Source organism: Xenopus laevis, chromosome 2L (genome assembly GCF_017654675.1).
Source record: "Xenopus laevis strain J_2021 chromosome 2L, Xenopus_laevis_v10.1, whole genome shotgun sequence".
In the NCBI taxonomy this organism is placed as follows: domain Eukaryota; kingdom Metazoa; phylum Chordata; class Amphibia; order Anura; family Pipidae; genus Xenopus; species Xenopus laevis.
This window is the reverse complement of record NC_054373.1, coordinates 183,516,559-183,538,457: the sequence shown is the minus strand read 5'-3', so window position 1 is coordinate 183,538,457 and position 21,899 is coordinate 183,516,559. Positions and strand designations below refer to the sequence as shown.

At 44.4% G+C, this 21,899-nt stretch overlaps 1 protein-coding gene across 1 annotated transcript; it reads left to right on the top strand.

The window, feature by feature from the left end:
* The first annotated feature begins 616 nt into the window (after positions 1–616).
* LOC108705782 (cGMP-dependent 3',5'-cyclic phosphodiesterase-like) lies at positions 617–21,069 on the top strand. The gene is made up of 17 exons (XM_041581347.1): positions 617–677; positions 2,335–2,470; positions 6,247–6,286; positions 10,239–10,428; positions 12,418–12,530; positions 12,683–12,760; positions 15,385–15,507; positions 16,081–16,151; positions 16,889–17,011; positions 17,448–17,535; positions 17,645–17,692; positions 18,076–18,150; positions 19,232–19,331; positions 19,578–19,690; positions 20,055–20,093; positions 20,197–20,303; positions 20,641–21,069. The coding sequence occupies exons 1-17, from the start codon at positions 617–619 to the stop codon at positions 20,735–20,737; spliced, it is 1,602 nt and encodes a 533-aa protein (XP_041437281.1). The 3' UTR covers positions 20,738–21,069.
* Positions 21,070–21,899: the final 830 nt, after the last annotated feature.

Genomic DNA, 21,899 nt, shown 5'->3' with positions numbered 1-21,899 from the left:
AACATGGTAATTAGGGGATGTGGCCACAAAAATGGGCGTGGCCAAAAAATTTGCCGCACTACGCGCGCCACAACTTTTTCTCCCTCTTTTGAGTTCCAAAATGTTGGGAGGTATGATAGAGGGTTAAAGGGGATATAGTAGATAGGGATAATACAGGGTAAAAGAGGGGATATAGTAGATAGGGATAGTACAGAGTCCTGCACAAGTCCATTTTTTGGGTCCCGAACCCGACCCGCACCCTCCAATCCTCAACCAAGACCCGTAACCTGCATTCTTACCCGCTTAGACCCGCTACCCGACCCACAAGTACCTTATCCGCCACCCAGACCTGCGACCTGCTGACCATCAAGAATCAGGAAGTGCTGTCATTATAAACCGGAAGTGACATCATCGGAAGTAGCTATGATCTGGGGGGGAAGACGTAAAACAGGAAGTGCTGTCATTATAAACCGGAAGTGACATCATCGGAAGTAGCTATGATCTGGAAAAAAGGCGTAAAACAGGAAGTACTGTCATTGTACACCGGAAGTGACATCATTGGAAGTAGACGTACCCAGAATAAAGAAGCAAATATTGATATTGAGAAGACCTGCGTCCCGGCCCGCATCCCGCAAACATGCAGAACCGCCGACCCGCGGGTATACCCGCATCTGGAATTTCTTCACAGAACCCGCAAGGTACAGCAGGTTTTTGCGTGCAACCCTAGGGTACCCGACCCGCTGCAGGACTCTAGTACAGGGTTAAAGAGGGATATAGTAGATAAGGATAGTAAAATGTTAAAGAGGGATATAGTAGATAAGGATAGTAAAATGTTAAAGAGGGATATAGCAGTTAAGGATAGTACAGGGTTAAAGAGGAGATATAGTAGTTAGGGATAATACAGGTTTAAAGAGATAGGGAAAATACCGGGTTAAAGGGGATATAGTAGATAGGGATAATACAGGGTTAAAGGGGATATAGTAGATAGAGACAATAAGGGCTAAATGGGGATATAGTAGATAGGGCTACAACAGGGTTAAAGTGGTCAATTGGGGAAGATAGTAGATAGGGATAATACAGGGTTAAACGGTGAATATATTAGATAGGGATAATACAGGGTTAAAGCAGGATATAGTAGATAGGGATAATACAGGATTAAAGGGGGGATATAGTAGATAGGGATAATACAGGATTAAAGGGGAGTATAGTATTTAGGGATAATACAGGATTAAAGGGGGGATATAGTAGATAGGGATAATACAGGATTAAAGGGGAGTATAGTATTTAGGGATAATACAGGGTTAAAGGGGGAATATAGTAGATTGTAATAATACAGGGTTAGAGGGGATATAGTAGATAGGGATAATACAGGGTTAAAGAGGGGATATAGTATATAGGATAGTACAGAATCCTGCACAGGTCCATTTTTAGGGACTCGAACTGCACCCTGCAATCCGCAAACCAGGATCTGTAACCCGCATTCTTACCCGCTTGGACCCGCAAGTACCTTATCCGCAACCCAGACCTGCGACCCGCTGACCATCAAGAATCAGGAAGTGCTGTCATTATAAACCAGAAGTGACATCATCGGAAGTAGCTATGATCTGGGGGGGAAGACGTAAAACAGGAAGTGCTGTCATTGTACACCGGAAGTGACATCATCGGAAGTAGTCGTGCCCAGAATAAAGGAGCAAATATTGATATTGAGAAGACCTGCGTCCCAGCCCGCATTCCGCAAACACGTAGAACCGCTGACCCGCGGGTATACCCGCATCTGGAACATCTTCACACAAACCGCAGGGTACCACAGGTTTTAACCCGCTGCAGGACTCTAGTATAGGGTTAAAAAGGGATAAAATAGATAAGGATAGTACAGGGTTAAAGAGGGATATAGTAGATAAGGATAATACAGGGTTAAAGAGGGATATAGTAGATAAGCATAATAAAGGGTTAAAGAGGGATATAGTAGATAAGGATAATACAGGGTTAAAGAGGGATATAGTAGATAAGGATAGTACAGGGTTAAAGAGGGATATAGTAGATAGGGATAATGCAGGGTTAAAGACGGATATAGTAGATAGGGATAGTACAGAGTCCTGCACAAGTCCATTTTTTGGGTCCCGAACTCGACCCGCACCCTCCAATCCTCAACCAAGACCCATAACCCACATTCTTACCCTCTGGGACCCGCTACCCGACCTGCAAGTACCTTATCCGCCACCCAGACCTGCGACCCGCTGACCATCAAGAATCAGGAAGTGCTGTCATTATAAACCGGAAGTGACATCATCGGAAGTAGCTATGATATGGGGGGACAGACGTAAAACAGGAAGTGCTGTCATTGTACACCGGAAGTGACATCATCGGAAGTAGACATGCCCAGAATAAAGGAGCAAATATTGATATTGAGAAGACCTGCGTCCCGCAAACACGCAGAACTGCCGACCCGCAGGTATACCCGCATCTGGAATTTCTTCACAGAACCCGCAAGGTACCGCAGGTTTTTGCATGTAACCCGCTGGTACCCGACCCGCTGCAGGACTCTAGTACAGGGTTAAAGAGGGATATAGTAGATAAGGATAGTACAGGGTTAAAGAGGGATATAGTAGTTAGGGAAAATACAGTGTTAAAGGGGATATAGTATATAGAGACAGTAAGGGTTAAATGGGGAATATAGTAGATAGGGCTACAACAGGGTTAAAGTGGTCAATTGGGGAAGATAGTAGATAGGGATAATACAGGGTTAAATGGGGAATATAGTAAATCGGGATAATACAGGGTTAAAAAGGGTTATAGTAGATAGGGATGATACAAGATTAAAGGGGGGATATAGTAGATAAGGATAACACAGGATTAAAGGAGGATATAGGAGATAGGGATAATACAGGGTTAAAGGGGGAATATGGTATATACGGATAATACAGGGTTAAAGGGGATATAGTAGATAGGGATAGTATAGGGTTAAAGAGGGACATAGTAGATAGGGATACTACAGCGTTAAAGGGGAATACAGTAGATAGGGATACTACTGGTTTAAAGGGGATATAGTAGATAGGGATAATACAGGGTTAAGGGGGATACAGCAGATAGGGATAATACAGCTTTAAAGAGAGGATATAGTAGATAGGGATAATACAGGGTTAAATGGGATATAGTAGATAGAGATAATACTGGGTTAAAGGGGATATAGTAGATAGGGATAATACATGGTTAAAGAGGGATATAGTAGATAGGGATAATACAGGGTTAAAGAGGGATATAGTAGATAAGGATAATACAGGGTTAAATGGGATATAGTAGATAGAGATAATACTGGGTTAAAGGGGGGATATAGTAGATAGGGATAATACAGGGTTAAAGAGGGATATAGTAGATAGGGATAATACAGGGTTAAAGAGGGATATAGTAGATAGGGATAATACTGGGTTAAAGAGGGATATAGTAGATAGGTATAGTACAGAGTCCTGCACAGGTCCATTTTTAGGGACCCGAACTCGACTCGCACATTGCAATCCACAACCAAGACCCGTAACCCGCATTCTTACCCGCTTAGACCCGCTACCCGACCTGCAAGTACCTTATCCGCCACCCAGACCTGCGACCAGCTGACCATAAAGAATCAGGAAGTGCTGTCATTATAAACCGGAAGTGACATCATCGGAAGTAGCTATGATCTGGGGGATAAAGGTGTAAAACAGGAAGTGCTGTCATTGTACACCGGAAGTGACATCATCGGAAGTAGACATGCCCAGAATAAAGGAGAAAATATTGATATTGAGAAGATCTGCGTCCCGCAAACACGCAGAACCGCCGACCTGCAGGTATACCGGCATCTGGAACTTCTTTACACATCCCGCAGGGTACCACAGGTTTTTGCGGGTAACCCGCGGGTACCCGACCCGCTGCAGGACTCTAGTACAGGGTTAAAGAGGGATATAGTAGATAAGGATAGTACAGGGTTAAAGAGGGATATAGTAGATAAGGATAATACAGGGTTAAAGAGGGCTATAGTAGATAAGGATAGTACAGGGTTAAAGAGGGATATAGTAGATAAGGATAGTACAGGGTTAAAGAGGGATATAGTAGATAAGGATAATACAGGGTTAAAGAGGGATCTAGTTGGGAGTATCAGATGATTCGGGTTAAATCCATGTTTTAGTCTGATCCAGTGGCAGGTACAGTAACTGTTTCACTGCTGGAGTTGGGTTCTCGGTACAGTCCTGGGTTCAGGGGGGGACAAGTCCAGTCAGAATGTTCTTCCAAAGATCCTCAGAATTATCTCTGGATTTAGAGAAATAATAGTCCATTTCTGTCCCAACAGCCCTGAAACACTGGGAAGGGAAGAGCGTGATAATGAGGTGCAGGGACAGGGCTATTCACTAATGATCCCCCTAATCTTTGCCTCATTACTACTTGTGTCTCCCCCATCAGCTGCTCAATCCCCGGGGTGTAGGGGAGACTTTAGTGAGAGGAAAATCAGAGAAGTTGCAGCAACAGGACTAGAAGAGAAATGACTTTATTGCACCTCAGAATCAGCAGAGCAGTTTCATAACCGAACACCAGGGGTCACTGTTCCACACAAGTCTGGGGATGGGAATTTATTGGCTCAAATCAACTGACACAGTCGAATGAAAATCCCATTTGCAGCTGCTCCTGAGTCTTCTAATGAACATTTATAGAAAGAAAACATTGAGTGTGACCCTAGTGATAAGTGTTAGTCCATTCCAGGCCCGGACTGGCAATCTTCTGGTTCTGGCAAATGCCAGAGGGGCTGCTAATAAGTCCCATAGAAAGTCACTATTTAGTGGGTTGGTGGGGACTGTTTGGGCCTCTATGTCGGCTGATTGGGCCTCTGTGTGACTGAAATGCCAGGGCCTATTTGAATTCTCAGTCCGGACCTGGTCCATTCCTGCGGTATAAGGACACGGTTAGAGCCCGGGGCTGGTGATCTGTGAGGGGGGGAGGGTAATGTTGCTCCAGTAGCTAAAGGGGAGTCTTGAGCTTTGGTGTTGCCAGGCAATCGGCTTAAACATGTGACAAACCCAGAAATTCAATTCGACCTTTACATTAGAAACTTCAAGGAAGGGTCGGATGCCTTTTTAGCAACCATTACTGATATTAATATTTAGGGACAAATTTATCAATGGTCGAAGTGAAAATTCGAATTAAAAAAAAAAAAGTATTTATTCGACCAGAAACTGACCTATTTGGTCAAAAAGAAACTTTGATTTAATTTCGGTTGGTCTTTTTTAATTCAAATTTCAAAGTTTTTCAAATTCGACGCTTGATAAATTTGCCCCTTATAGTATAAAGTGGATCCAGGGACTGATCTGATTCTCCTTTTTTTGGAGTGAGGAAATAATTTTTACTCTAAGGCAATCCATAGATTAAGAAGAGGCGCTTTGGGGGGGGCAATTCATACATCATGGGGTTGGGGGGGGATTGCTGCTTTTTGGGCAATCCCATTGGTTGGACAATAGTCAGAATTACACTAGTGGTCGGCAGGAGAGGCACAGCCCTGGGCACAACAGAAGGGGTGGGGTTACTCCTACTTTAGCTGAACTGAAGCTGCTCATTACCATCGTGTATCCCCACTTGTTTGATGACCGGGGGTGAGATCCAGATTGGGGGGTGCCACATAAACTGGGCCTGGCACTGACACATGTAAAACAGGGTGAACCCAACAAGGTCTGTCACAAATGAGCCCCAATCTATTGATGATACAAAGACTTCCAGTGTCATTCCACCAAACTGCCGCCTATTACTGGCCACTGCAATTAAATTACCCATAATTCCCAAATACCCGGTGCTACACACATGCAGTGATGGAGACTGGGGCTCCTTTATAAATGATGGGCAAATTTGCACCTGGGCCGTAACCCATAGCAACCAGGTGGTTTGAATGTGAGACTGGGATATGGATAGGAGAAGGCCTGGTAGAAAGCTGAAGACCAATTGAAATGTTGCTAAGAACTGGCTATTCTATAAGATACTAAAAGATAAGTAAAAGTGATGAGCTGATATCTCATGGGAGACTCCACTTCTGTATTTAATTAGTCTGAGCCAAAGGGACATTGAACCAAGCAATGCTCTGAGGTCTCCAACACCCCCTGACCCTCTATCATCCTCATCATCATCATCATCACGTTTATCATAGCATTCCTTTTAACACAGCCCAACCCTTTCCTTAGCATTGCCCTGTGTGTAAGTCACAGCTGCACACAAAATACTCTGCGTATGATGTTACTGATGTTTCTTCTTCCACAGGCTCTTCTGCAAGTGGCCAAAAACCTCTTCACACACTTGGGTGAGTTTTGCATTTTCCACTTTGGTTTTGTACTACTGTTTTCTTACAACACCATTACACAAGGTATAATCCAGGAAGATAGTCTGCCAATGCTTTAGGGTAATGGGAAAAGAAAGAGTCATTCATTTTACCTGCAGGAGATAATAAATAAACGTGGGCTATCTGCCATGATTTGTGCACTTTGCACCCTGCCCTACAGGTAGAAGAATAACTGCAGGTCTCTGCACTCTACAACATAGCACAGTGTTTGTCCCATGAATACAGGGCTGTCTGACTTTAGCAGTGTTGTATTCCTGAGGAGCAGACAGGGGGAGTCATGTAGGTGTCCCATATTCCACCCCAATTCAGGGGGCACAAGCTGCAGTAGGTAAGTACAGAAGTGACTTGCACCCCCAGTCCTGTGTTCTGCTCCTTGTGTTGGACTTTTTATCCAGCGGGTCCCACACACACTCCAGAAACAAGTGCTTTTTATATGACCACTAACTTGTGCTCCCCTTATTGCACTGGGGAGTCATGTTCCCTTTAGTACAATATTTGGATTAAGCAGACATGAGCCTAAGTCTGTGCTAGGGACCAGGACCGCCATCAGAAATCACAGGGCCCCACTGCAAGCCCCACCTACAGGTCCGCCCCCTGACCACACAGTAAAAAAAAAAAAACAAAAAATATTGGTGGCTAGGACCCCACAAGTTAATAAAAAATAAAAAGATATTGGTGGTCAGGGCCTCCCATGAAAAAACATTTGTGGCCAGGGCCCCCCATGAGAAAAAAAATTGGTGGCCAGCCCCCCCCCCATTTTAAGAAAATTGGTGGCAAGGGCCCCTTAAACGTCCATGCCTTTGCGAAGTCAGCAGCTCTCAGAAAGATGGGGGGCCCGTCTAATCAAGTAATTGTGGTGTGGCAGGGCCCCCCTTACCCTCGGGGCCCCCTACAACTCTCCCCCCTGTCCCTAAGATAATACTTATATTCAGCTCCTGCCTCTTTATATACATGGACCTCTTAAATAACCAGCATATGCTCTGTGCTGGTCTCCATGGCAACCACGTTTGGTCAGTGGGAAATAAAACCTGCGATTAAAATGTTCCATTTGAGCTTTTATTGCAAACTTATAATTTTCCCTTCTTCCCAACCTGGTGGTAAAAAGATAAGGTGGGATGAAGGAAGCTAATGTTGGGGGTAAAAAGACATGGTGGGTTGAGGGAAGCTAATGTTGGGGGTAAAAGGACAAGAAGGGGTTGAGGGAAGCTAATGTTGGGGGTAAAAGGACAAGGTGGGTTGAGGGAAGCTAATGTTGGGGGTAAAAAGACAAGGTGGGATGAAGGAAGCTAATGTTGGGGGTAAAAGGACAAGGTGGGTTGAGGGAAGCTAATGTTGGGGGTAAAAGGACAAGGTGGATTGAGGGAAGCTAATGTTGGGGGTAAAAGGACAAGGTGGGTTGAGGGAAGCTAATGTTGGGGGTAAAAGGACAAGGTGGGTTGAGGGAAGCTAATGTTGGGGGTAAAAAGACAAGGTGGGTTGAGGGAAGCTAATGTTGGGGGTAAAAGGACAAGGTGGGTTGAGGGAAGCTAATGTTGGGGGTAAAAGGACAAGGTGGGTTGAGGGAAGCTAATGTTGGGGGTAAAAGGACAAGGTGGGTTGAGGGAAGCTAATGTTGGGGGTAAAAAAGACAAGGTGGGTTAGGGAAGCTAATGTTGGGGGTAAAAGGACAAGGTGGGTTGAGGGAAGCTAATGTTGGGGTAAAGGACAAGGTGGGTTGAGGGAAGCTAATGTTGGGGGTAAAAGACAAGGTGGGTGAGGGAAGCTAATGGTTGGGGGTAAAAGGACAAGGTGGGTTGAGGGAAGCTAATGTTGGGGGTAAAAGGACAAGGTGGGTTGAGGGAAGCTTAATGTTGGGGGTAAAAGGACAAGGTGGGGTTGAGGGAAGCTAATGTTGGGGGTAAAAGACAAGGTGGGTTGAGGGAAGCTAATGTTGGGGGTAAAAGGACAAGGTGGGTTGAGGGAAGCTAATGTTGGGGGTAAAAGGACAAGGTGGGTTGAGGAAGCTAATGTTGGGGGTAAAAGGACAAGGTGGGTTGAGGGAAGCTAATGTTGGGGGTAAAAGGACAAGGTGGGTTGAGGGAAGCTAATGTTGGGGGTAAAAGGACAAGGTGGGATTGAGGGAAGCTAATGTTGGGGGTAAAAGGACAAGGTGGGATGAAGGAAGCTAATGTTGGGGGTAACAGGACAAGAAGGGGTTGAGGGAAGCTAATGTTGGGGGTAAAAGGACAAGGTGGGTTGAGGGAAGCTAATGTTGGGGGTAAAAAGACAAGGTGGGATGAAGGAAGCTAATGTTGGGGGTAAAAGGACAAGGTGGGTTGAGGGAAGCTAATGTTGGGGGTAAAAGGACAAGGTAGGTTGAGGGAAGCTAATGTTGGGGGTAAAAAGACAAGGTGGGTTGAGGGAAGCTAATGTTGGGGGTAAAAGGACAAGGTGGGTTGAGGGAAGCTAATGTTGGGGGTAAAAGAACAAGGTGGGTTGAGGGAAGCTAATGTTGGGGGTAAAAGGACAAGGTGGGTTGAGGGAAGCTAATGTTGGGGGTAAAAAGACAAGGTGGGTTGAGGGAAGCTAATGTTGGGGGTAAAAGGACAAGGTGGGTTGAGGGAAGCTAATGTTGGGGGTAAAAGGACAAGGTGGGTTGAGGGAAGCTAATGTTGGGGGTAAAAGGACAAGATGGGTTGAGGGAAGCTAATGTTGGGGGTAAAAGGACAAGGTGGGTTGAGGGAAGCTAATGTTGGGGGTAAAAAGACAAGGTGGGTTGAGGGAAGCTAATGTTGGGGGTAAAAGGACAAGGTGGGTTAAAGGAAGCTAATGTTGGGGTTAAAAGGACAAGGCGGGTTGAGGGAAGCTAATGTTGGGGGTAAAAGGACATGATGGGAAGATGGATAAGGGGTCACACATGGTTTGATGGGAGGGAGAGTGATGGTGATGAGTTGCACATGCTCTTGGGATCAGGCTGGGAGAGAGGGAAATCACAAACTATAGTAGTACTTATCTGTTATCTATTGTGTATCCTGTGCTTGAATGGCTGCCGCCATGACTACACAGCAGCTTGTTTATATAAACTATAGTAGTACTTATCTGTTATCTACTGTGTATCCTGTGCTTGAATGGCTGCCCCCATGGCTACACAGCAGCTTGTTTATATAAACTATAGTAGTACTTATCTGTTATCTACTGTGTATCCTGTGCTTGAATGGCTGCCCCCATGGCTACACAGCAGCTTGTTTATATAAACTATAGTAGTACTTATCTGTTATCTACTGTGTATCCTGTGCTTGAATGGCTGCCCCCATGGCTACACAGCAGCTTGTTTATTTGAACTATAGTAGTGTTTCTGAAGTAGAAACAGTTCAGTTTTAGCAGTGCTGGGCAACACTACATGATATTTTCATTACTGCATGGCCGGGGAACATGCGGCGGGCGGACTGCCGGGGGGCCCTGGCCCGCTCGCACCCCCTGCTCCCCGGTAGTTCCGCCCCTGAGAATTGGACATTCTTTAACATACTAAAAGTTAACTTAAAGGTGAACCACCCCTTTAAATGAAAATGTACTCAGTATATTATATTTATTATCCTTGCATGTCCCCAAGCTTCAGTGCTGCCCTCCTTTATACTATTAATGGGTCCTACCCAGTGACTGTCTATAAGATGTACACCCCCCCCTGCCAAGCTAAAAGAAATCACTCACCTGGGGCCCCTGCGTTAAGGCTCTGTAACAAGCACCCTGATTGGTTACCTCTAATTCTGGAAACAAACAGCAGTTTATGAGGCCTCCCCGGCAACAGTATTTAAAGCAGTAAACAGTTCATAGCGAAGTTTTTGCTTTGGGCTAAATTTAAAGGGAAAGTACATAATGTTGGTATAACCTTGATCACAGTGTTATTATATATGTTGTTAAATGTACTCTCTAAACATTTGCCTTACAGAGCTACGAGATAAGAATTCCAGCAGACCAGGGTATAGCCGGCCATGTGGCCACCACAGGCCAGATCCTGAACATTAAGGATGCCTATTCACATCCGCTCTTCTACCGGGGGGTGGACGACAGCACAGGATTCAGGACTCGCAATATCTTGTGCTTCCCTATTAAAAATGAAAGTAACGGTAAGTTACACTCTGGTTCAGTCACACACGATATTAGTTAGCCTTGGACCCTCCAGACAGTTTATTGGCTCAGGTATGGGCCTTCCCAGAAGCCTATCCCACCAATATCTGGCCAACAATCTGTCAGATATCTATGAGGAAACATAGAAATCCTGTTAGCTGAGGACTCCATAGGCCTCCATTATGATCCAGTCCTTGGCCAGGAGCAGGTGATTAAATAAGAGTTGGTAGGTGGCCAAACATCTGCTTACTTGGTGACAGGGCCGCCATTAGAAATCACGGGGCCCCGTACAAAAAAATTTTTGGGGCCCCCTGGGCCCACACTGACGACCAAGCACCACCCCATATCCCGCCCACTCCACATCGCAGTTAAAAGACCACACAGACATCAGCGCTAAAAAAGTAACCCCCCACACACAAGTTGTAAAAATCTATTGATGGTCAGGGCCCCCTTATAAAATATTGGGGCCCCAAAAAAAAAATTTTAAAATTTAAAAAAAAAAAAAACCTTGGTGGCAGGGGCCCACTTATAAGTTAAAAGTTATAAGTTAACTTATAAGTTAAAAAAAAACTAAAAAAACAAACAAACATTGGTGGCAGGGGCCCCCTTATAAGTTAAAAACAAATTGGGGCCCCAAAAAATTTTTAAAAAAAAAGGGGCCCCCTTATAAGTTAAAAACAAATTGGGATCCCAAAACAAATGTAAAAAAAACATTTTTTTTGAAAAAAATTTGAAAAAAAAAAAGTTTAAAAAAAAATTGGCGGCAGGGGCCCCCTTATAAGTTAAAAACAAATTGGGACCAGAAAAAAATGTAAAAAAAAAATCGGGGCCGCCAAAAAAAAAATTTCATTTTTTTTTAAAAAAACAAAAAAAAACAATGGTGGCAAGGGGCCCCTTACGAGTTAAAAAAAAATTGGGGCCCCAAAAAATGTTTTAAAAAAAAAGATTGGTGGCAGGGGCCTATAGAATATTAAAATAATCCATTGGTGGCCAGGGGATTAAAAAAAAAAAAACACACAAACTGGTGTTCAGTAGAATTGAACTCATGGCTTCAGTACTTCAACTTCGCCTCCTTTCGTGACTTCGGGTCTTTTCACCGCTTCAGGACTTCGGCTTCGGCTGTTTTCGTGACTTCGGGTCTTTTCGGCGCTTCGTGACTTCGGGTCTTTTCGGCGCTTCGGGGCTTCGGCTTTTTCCGTGACTTCGGATCTTTTCGGCGCATCGGCTTCGGCTTTTCGGCACTTCCGCATTCGGCAACGCAAGAGACAAGACGTACGGCTCAGGCGCTCGTAAGGGGGGCCCGGATCTTTAAAAAATGCAGCGCTGCCGGGCCCCCCTTCATGCCCGGGCCCGGTACGCTTGTCCCCCCTGTCCCCCCCTGATGGCGGCCCTGCTTGGTGACCTCACCAGGCTTGTGCTCATTCTGGTGGCCTCTCCAAGATGAGACTAAACATTCTGTGACTTGCATAAAGGCAGCAGCCTCTGGGGTGGTTTAAGACATAGTTTTATGGGACGGGACCTATTGGGACGGTGATGACCTTTCACTTGGGCCTAAACTTCACTAATGGATTCTGTTCTTTTAGACATAGACTTCTCCAGTCTAGGAGTAACTTTTGTTTAGGAGTCATTTCTGGCCAGCTGGGTCTAGGGAAATGTTTGTCGAAAAGGGCAATTCTATGGCAACACATGGAGATAAGTGGGGATCTCAAGCCAGTTTAACACCAACAGGCTGTTGTGTATGTTTTTCCTTATAGTCCTGATCAGTTTGACAGAGTCGCAAAAACATCTAAGACTTTACTTTGAAGTTGAAGTTGCCAATCACTATAAAGGTTCTATACACATTAAATGCCCCGGCACATAGACAGTAGACTTAGACTCAGCCAAAGTGCTAAGAACAGAATGGGGTTTCCAGGAATGTAATAAATCTAGTGTTTGGGGGTTTTGGGCACCTATGAAAGTGTGACACACAACTTGTTTCTCCTGTACAGAGGTCATTGGTGTGGCAGAACTGGTCAATAAAATTAATGGCCCTGGCTTCACTAAGTTTGATGAGGACTTGGCTACAGCTTTCTCCATCTATTGTGGAATCAGCATTGCTCATGTAAGCTCCACCCGTCCTGTCCAATATCCTTTCATCACATGATCGCCCACTTTAGGGGTTTCATGTAATCATCTCCCCTATTTTTATTCAGTCCGTTTAGCCCAAATGTTGTCCAATGAATTGAAGTTCCTCTTATTCTTCCCTTCCCCCAGTCGCTGTTGTACAAGCAGGTCCGGGAGGCTCAGTTCCGAAGTCACTTGGCGAATGAAATGATGATGTATCACATGAAGGTAACGATTATTATCCCATTTAATTAGTGTTGCTGGTAGCAGCCTGTGTAGCCTCTAAGGAGCACATGAGATACATATAACCCTAAATAATCAGGACACTGACTGACTTGTGCTCTGGTGAGAGGCAAAATGTTCTCTTGTGCTGCACAAAACACACAGGCTGCCCTACAGTCTGATACAATGACCCTCTATCATTCCCACTCGCTGCACACAAAGATGGATTCATCAGGAGCGTGCTACAGCTAAAGGGCAATGGAATTACATTTAATGAAGGGGCTTCAATCCCTGAGAGTCTGCTATAAATAATGGTGCATGCCAGCTTATACTTGTAACCCCCCATCCAATACATAGTAGGGTTAATAAGCAGGTAACTAAAGTAACCTCATACCACACAGCAGTGCCAAGACAACCCTGCATCTCCCTCATTATTGTAGACACCAATGATCCTTGTCCACCCCAAAAGCCACAGCCCTATGTTTATGGTCTTTAAATAAAACTTGATACCATTCCGTACTGTACCTCAGCCAACAGCATTTCAGAAAATGATAGTTGGTTCCCCTACTTTATATGAACTTCCTAAAGGATCCCCAGGCTTCTTAGCTCTCCTTATAAATTCTCATTAACGTGGGAAACTTTCATTTCTCAGTCATGCTCCCATTTCTGAATCTCCCCTTTCAGAGGGAACTCCCTTCTTCCTATAGTTACATAGTTACATAGTTAAATTGGGTTGAAAAAAGACAAAGTCCATCAAGTTCAACCCCTCCAAATGAAAACCCAGCATCCATACACACACCCCTCCCTGCTTTTAATTAAATTCTATATACCCATACCTATACTAACTATAGAGTTTAGTATCACAATAGCCTTTGTATTATGTCTGTCCAAAAAATCATCCAAGTCCCTCTTATAGTCATTAACTGAATCAGCATCACAACATCACCCGGCAGTGCATTCCCCAACCTCACTGTCCTGACTGTGATGAACCCCCTACGTTGCTTCAAATGAAACTTCTTTTCTTCTAGTCTAAAGGGGTGGCCTCTGGTACGTGATCCACTTTATGGGTAAAAAGGTCCCCTGCTATTTGTCTATAATGTCCTCTAATGTACTTGTAAAGTCTAATCATGTCCCCTCGCAAGCGCCTTTTTTCCAGAGAAAACAACCCCAACCTTGTCAGTCTCCCCTCATAATTTAACTCTTCCCTCCCTCTAACCAGTTTAGTTGCACTTAGTCTCTGCACTCTCTCCAGCTCATTTATATCCCTCTTAAGGACTGGAGTCCAAAACTGCCCCCATACTCCAGATGAGGCCTTACCAGGGACCTATAAAGAGACACAATTATGTTTTCATCCCTTGAGTTAATGCCTTTTTTATGCAGGACAGAACTTTATTTGCTTTAGTAGCCACAGAATGACTCTGCCCAGAATTAGACAACTTGTTATCTACAAAGACCCCTAGATCCTTCTCATTTAAGGAAACTCCCAACACACTGCCATTTAGTGTATAACTTTACTTTTTGCCATCAACTTTCCTCTTCCTCAAAACCTGTTTTATTACTCAGGACCTCAAAACCTTTGTATTTCCTCAGAAACTGTAGTGTTCCTCACCAACTCTCCTCTTCCCATCAAACTGTCTTCTCATGTCCTTTGTCTCAGAATTCCTCCACTCCTTCAAACCTCTGTGCTTCCTCCTCAACTCACTTCTTCCTTGGACACCATTGTCATCCTCACCAACTCTCCTCTTTCTATCAAACTGCCATCCTTCTCAGATACTTTCCTCTGTCTCAGAATTCCTCCACTCCCTCAAACCTCTTTGTTTCCTCAGCAACTCACTGCAGAATTCCTCCACTCCCTCAAACTGTTGTCCTCCTCAACACCTCTTATATTAGTCAGAACCTTTGGCCCCTCCAAAGCTTTTTCATGACTTGGGAAGTCTCAGCTGCCTGAGAATCATAAAACGGAGTCTCACAGGGCAGTGCTGCCACTTTCATTCCTTATTAACAGTCTTTATGTGTTACTAAAGGAAAACTGCCGTCTTTCCAATTTATTATCTCTCTGTTTATTCAGATAAATGAATATAAGGTGCACTCTCACTGCTGAGATTCCATTTACACAGTAGGAGATCCATATCTGTGTGAAAGAAACAAGGCCCGATTGCATCTACAATAAACAGCTTCAGATTGGAATTTAATTAGCAGAATAGGGCCATTGGAATGAAGATAAATTCTAATACACTGGGATATGAACTGCTTTGATTCCCCAATAAATAATATCCTGTTTTTATATTAGTGAGGAAACATTATCTGTTCTATAGTTAATTAACTGCACAAGTACTTGGGCCCCTGCTCATGGAATAGGCCACTACATGAGTCAGTTTGGGCAATACATTTCCCTAGCAAGAGCCACAACATGACTGTGCAGTGTGATGGGCATTACTATTATTTAGCAGCAGAGGATGCTGGGAGTTGTAGTTGAAGCCTAACTAAAGAGCCTCGGTTTGGCTGGAGGGAGAATGTTCTGATCCACAGCAGGTTGCCTGAGCATGTGAAATCAGATTTGGGCAAATGCCCATTAGAATAACAGAGACCTTAGCTGCGTTCAGTGGATATTGACCTAATGTTGTTCTTAGGTGTGTGAAGATGAAACCAAGAAGCTGCAGAGCAATGGCATCATTCCAGTGTCTCAGATTGACCCCGACTTTGCCAGTTTTACCTACACCCCCCGATCCCTCCCTGAAGATGATACCATAATGGTGAGTAATAAAACCAAGTGCCCTCCGACATATGTCACAATTTTGTTACTCTTGTATGAGAATTGTGTGAGCTACAGATGATAACCACACACATCACAGTCAGGTCATACTTGTGCTCATAAGCGAGTCCTTTCTTTGTAAGCAGTGAGGCAGCACTCATGCCTAGGGAAGCACCATGTTTCATTAAGGGGAGGTGTGAGACAACATTAAGGACATAGAATATTCAGGGAATGGGAATGGACCATGGCATGATGACCTTTACCTATTGATTTACTCTGTATCTAATGAGCCCATTTACAATGGGATTCTCTAGAGCTTTTGTGATCATGGACACTTGGGTCTAACACCTTTGTCACAGCCACATTTTCCAGTTTAGTTGCAAAGCAAAGAGTAAGTGAGGGGAATTATTCAAGCACACATATGCACAACCTCAGGACCTGGAATTCAGGTTAAATTTTCTTTTTCTTTCAACAAAGAGGTCTCATGCTAACTTTAACAGTGGACTCTATGGCATTTCCAGGTTTCCTTTTGATCTGTGAATAATGGCCTCTCTATGTTTCCTTCTCTTTACAGTGTGTCATAAGTATGTTTGAAGACATGGGCTTTGTCAACAACTACAAGATTGATCGCACAACCCTTGTTAGGTGTGTATGGCCTGCCACTTGTTGTTCTGCACAAGGAAACAAAGTAACTGAGTATGGAGAGTTCCTTGCTAGATGTATTTAGTGGTGCCTCATACACCTTATTCTGACTTATCCCCATGGTTATTACTCTGAACTCCCAAGAAGGCAAGATGAGATTGACTGCTTCCAACAGGAACTCCAAAGGATTGTCTCATGTGACTCTCACCCATAGCTTATTGACCAAGTGGCAGGAAAATGTCTGTGACTACTCACTGCTTATCTGCCAGTTGATGGTCTGAGACAGTTTGGTAGTGTGTGACTGTACCAGTAGAGTGTGGGTACATGGTGTGCCCTGGTGCATCATGGGTTTTCTCTGCCTCTGTGAGACTACATAGTGTGGTGGGACTGATCTCTCTATGGCAACTCATAGATGGAGTTGGCTTGTCTATAGCAGTCGATGGCCTTTTAAATCCTGGTATTCTGTGACTGATGGTGGGGGATGTCTCTATGTCTCTTGAGCAACTGTAACTGCCCTAAACCAGTAGTAGCTAACTGCCAGTTTCAATGGGCTATTGGAACATTATACAACTGTGTCAGTATCCCAGGTAGTTAAAACCCCATTCCCTCTTGAAGAAAGTGTATGTGGGGCTTTGCTAGTATTATACCCTACAGAAATGCCTTCCTCTCTCCACCACATTCTTTAAAAGTTAATTAGTATAGAATTTGCTGTTCTTACAAGTGTATTTCTATTTCTGCAGGTTTTGCCTCATGGTGAAGAAAGGATTCAGAGACCCCCCGTACCATAACTGGATGCATGCCTTCTCTGTCTCACACTTCTGTTACCTCCTCCACAAGAACCTGGAGCTTGGGAATTACCTGGAGTGAGTTGCACTCTCATTCACACACAACACTCATTAAACCGCTGGAACATTGACCAATAGAATACTCTATTGGAACATTCATTTATTCCATGGTGAAACCTTCATTACAAGTGTGGGAATAGGAGAAGATTCCTTAGAGCAGTAGAAGTCTAAGGACATTAGACACCTTATTAGAACAGGTGACACTTGTTAGTGGGACCTTCGATGGACTCATTACTATGGTAACGTATTCATTGTAACAGTGGGACATTTTATTAGAAGAGTAGTACACTAACTAGAACAGCAGAAGGCTCATTTAAACAGGGATACACACCTCAAATCACTTCAACATCCATCTTTGTTTATAATAATATATTTGATGAGATGTTTGTCTGTCTGAAGTTCCTTTCTCCTCCGTGTTTGCTATGACTTATCTCATATGTCTCTCTCCTTACAGGTACATTGAAATCTTTGCATTGTTTGTCTCCTGTTTGTGTCATGATTTGGATCACAGAGGAACCAACAATTCCTTCCAAGTGGCCTCTGTAAGTTGATTCGATGATGATGATGAACCCTCCAATCTTTTCAGAATATTCCACCATGTTTCCCAGTGATGATGCCTCCCAAATGACAGACACCTGTTCTTCCTTTCAGAAATCAGTATTGGCAGGTTTATACAGCTCCGAAGGGTCTGTCATGGAGGTAAGAAATGTATAAAGTGTGATGATTTCACTCCTATTCATAACAGATTGGCTGTCCAGGTAGTTCCGAACCTCATGATTTCCAACATTATAGAGAGAATTCCAGTAGCACTTACTGAGATGGGCAGGTCTGTTCTTGTGGGTAGTGGGTGCCCTGGCCAATTGCTAGGGATCACTTTGTTGGGATGTAATGGCAGGAATAGTACTTACCTCCACACGTGCGTCACTAAGTCCTTACAGAACGTATCAGTAGGCAAAGGAACTGGCACTCGGTGCTTTAATAAAGGAGAAGCCAATGAATAATGAATGGCAGTCAGTGCCGCTGCCTGTAAATGGTTCGGTTCATTATCTGTGCAATCATTTATGTTCTCTCGCCTCCCAAAGAGACATCATTTTGCTCAGGCGATCGCCATCCTGAATTCCCACGGCTGTAACATCCTAGAACAGTTCTCCAGAAAGGTGAGTGTATTAATAGGCGCCCGAGGGCAGACTGACTTTATTAACAAGGTCCCACAAAAGGATAAACCCCGGCCCTAGAGCGGCCCCTACTTTCGTATTTCTCCGTGGATTTGCAAAGAATATTACAGCCCCCTCTGGGCAGCTCTCTGTCTATTAAGGAGATATTGCCCCACTCAGTTCAATATCAATGGAAATGTGTTTCTTGTAGATTTCAGTACTTGCAGTATCCAGCGCTTCTGCCCCTGTTTGTATTTCATTTCTCTTTAATGCAGGAAAATTAATCCATCTTCTCCATTTTTCTTCATGGCACAGCACTTCATTGTCCTTTATTAACTAACTGGTAAAGTTTTCTTCATCTCCTCTGTATGCTGCCATTAGATCTTATAAGTCACACCCATTGCTTGAGTTTCAACATCCCTGCCCCTCCCCCTGTAAGCTTCCATCAGAGTGTCCTAGTCCCACCCACTGCTTAGGTTATTGACTCCCTGCTCTTCCACCTATAAACTGCCATAAAAGTGTTCTAGCCCCACCCACTGCTTCAAACTCCCTGCCTCTCAGGCCTGGACTTTGAGTTGTGGCAAATGCCAGGGGGGCTGCTGTAAGATGCCATAGACAGTCACTGTGGAGTGGGCTGGTGAGAGACTGGTTGGGCCTCTGTGTAGTTGAAATGCGGGGCCTATTTTGAGTCTCAGTCCAGACCTGCTGCCCCACCCCTGTAAGTTTCCATCAGAGAGTCCTAGTCCCGCCCACTGCTTAGGTTACTGACTCCCTGCTCTTCCATCTATAAGCTGCCATAAAAGTGTCCTAGTACCCACCCACTGCTTGAATTATAGAGTCCCTCCTCCTCCCCCTTTAAGTTACCATCAGTGTCCTAGTCCCACCCACTGCTTGAGTCACAGACTCCCACCAAGCCATGATATCATTGTTTTAGTCCTGCCTACTGCCCAAGCTAAAAACTCTTTCCGTATGGACCATAAGTGTATTTCTTTTTGAATTTCTACTCTCTGCTCATTGGCTGAGCTGCTATGACTCAGGATTAGGCGGTACAGGGCAACTGAATGAGTGGTTGTTGCCCCCCTAGTATTACCAGAGGATGCTGGATCTGATGAGAGACATTATCTTGGCCACCGACCTTGCACATCACTTGCGAATCTTCAAGGAGCTCACAAACATGTCCCAAGGTAATATCCCATCCTCCACCCTTGGATGAGGTAATGGGAATCATATAGAACATGAAAGCAGAGAGGGACACCCCCAGAGTTGACTATGCCCATTAAAGTCAATGGGACACATTTGGAGTGTGTGAAGGGGTTTTCTTACATTTTGTTGACTGTTTAGGAAAAAATTTCACAGGGGCAACAAACCATCCCATGAGACTTTACCCTAAGTGTATAGGAATGAGCTTATTACTGGTATTTCTCTTGTAGATGGGTTTGATCCCCACAATAAACATCACCACTATCTCCTGATCTGCCTCCTAATGACCTCCAGTGACCTCTCCGACCAAACCAAAGGCTGGAAGACCACCAGGAAGATAGCGGTGAGTTTGTATTGGCGCCACACAGACACGGTGTATTCCCCATGTGTTGGGGAGAGGGTGCACCTTATGTTGGGGGCAGAGATCTCAGCATAGCCATGCACAGCACAATCTGCTGCTCTGTTCATAATGGAGCTGCACATACAGTACAAACTGCCATACTGTTCCACAGCAGGATTAAAAAACCTAATCCACAATGTTAGTGCCACGTGTTGAATGAAACATGACTCATACATGACAGTGTCCCTGTGTCTCATACATGACAGTTCCTCGGGGTCCCCTGCACAGTTTAGGAAGTGCTCCTCTGGTGGAATCATGTCCAGCCAAAAGGTATTCCAGTGTAATGTGAACCCTCTTTTTCCCACAGGAACTGATCTACAAGGAATTCTTCTCTCAGGGAGACCTGGTGAGTAGTCTTTGTGCTTTGGGTGGGATCGGGTTCTGGTTTCCCGTATGTTTTTTTGGTGAGTGTGAGTGGATTGTGATGCTTTGCCTTGTTCCCCGTGCAGGAGAAAGCAATGGGAAACAGACCGGTTGAGATGATGGACAGAGAGAAGGCTTACATCCCTGAACTCCAGATCAGCTTCATGGAGCACATTGCCATGCCCATATACAAGTGAGTCCCACAGTGGCCTAGAAACAACTTCTCCTAAAGCTTCGGCTGCAGTCAATTCAGATCTGTGTAGTCTATCTTGTATTATGTGCAGACCTCACACCCACTTGAAGCTTCTTACTGGTTAACTTGTGCCTCATATGTCAACTAGGTGCATCCAGCACATCTCTGTAGGGTGCTCATTTAGTGAAGTGCAGGCAGGCTTGACATTTTACTGGGCACCTACCAATAATAATTGTGCTCTGTAGGCCCAAGGCTAAAAGTTCCTACACAGTTGTGGTATAGGCTTTTGTGGTTAAGGTACATAATGACTGACACATTGTCCCTTCTGTCCTATCAGGTTGCTCAAGGATCTCTTCCCGCAATCTGCCGAGTTGTACGAGAGGGTCGCGGCCAACAGAGAAAAGTGGCTTATTTTTGGTTTGGGTTTACCCTAAATGTGTTGCATTAAGAAACCCATATTTCCCCCATGAATCAATCCATTTAGGCACTGCCCATGCGTCTGTTCTTCTTGAGAAATAATGTACCATGAAAGTTACGGCTCAGCGTCCAACCCAGGGGTACAGAAGCCATATGAGTGAATATCCACATTGCTAAATTTGGCTCTGTTGCATCTTTCGGATATTGTTTGGCCCTTTGACTGGTGTCTGGGACACTGCACATGCTCAGTGAGCTCTGACCTGTTCTAAGGACTTGTGAGAAAAGTGGTGTATTGGTGCACCCCAACCATGTACATCTCTGGTGGCATGAATTAATTCACGCTCTCTTTGAATAGACGTTACACTCAAATAAAACTTTAAATAATGTCAACTGTACCCTAAAAACCCCAAGATAATTTAACATCAAGGGGAGAACTAATAAGGGAAAACCAGGAGTGCATCTCATTCAAAGGGGGCCTTTCTATTTAGTTTATTCTTGCACAATTCTCAATGGGCATCCACAGTCTCAATCATGTCAACAGCAGGTCCATACAATGACCCAGAGAAGATGTGGGTCAACATTTGAGGAGTAGAGAGGGCTTCTGGTCCTCTAGGCTGGTACAGTAAGCTAATTGGATCCTTTCTAGCCTATTTTTTTGTGGGTTTTAATTTCTCTTTGCATTTTATCATGGGCATGAAGAAGACAGAAGAAGGGAGGTCTTTCTTGCCAAAAGCAGAGACACCATGCTAGAGGCTGGACATTGTTGGTTCAGGGGAAGGGTTGGTTCAGCCTACAGCATTGTGGCCCTCTCCTCGTGACTGGCTCTAGTCCTGTGGATGCTACTAAACTCTGTAATAGGAGGAACCGCTGCAAAGTTGTGTAATGACTTATTTTTATACTGATATCAAAGCTGCTCTTTAGAGACACTGGGCTCTGGGGTGAACAGAAATAATTTATTGTATGTGTAAATAGTGATATTATTCTCAATGACTGATGTATCAATGCCAAAACGTCTCACACTGACAGATTAGCAGGCTTGGAAAGGGACATCCCTAACATTTTTGGAGTTTGCCAAGTGATTTACCTACTAGCCGGCATTTTGGTCATGTAGTGCTGGATTTGGGTGCTTTTCTGCTGATGAATACAGTCCATGTGCTATTCCCCTTATAGTCTGTATGA

Coding starts and splice junctions, on each gene's coding strand:
- LOC108705782 (XM_041581347.1), top strand. CDS start 617: ATGCAGAACCGCCGACCCGCGGGTATACCCGCATCTGGAATTTCTTCA. Junction 18,151..19,231: donor TAGAACAGTTCTCCAGAAAG/GTGAGTGTATTA, acceptor TTGCCCCCCTAG/TATTACCAGAGGATGCTGGA. Junction 20,304..20,640: donor ATTGCCATGCCCATATACAA/GTGAGTCCCACA, acceptor CTGTCCTATCAG/GTTGCTCAAGGATCTCTTCC.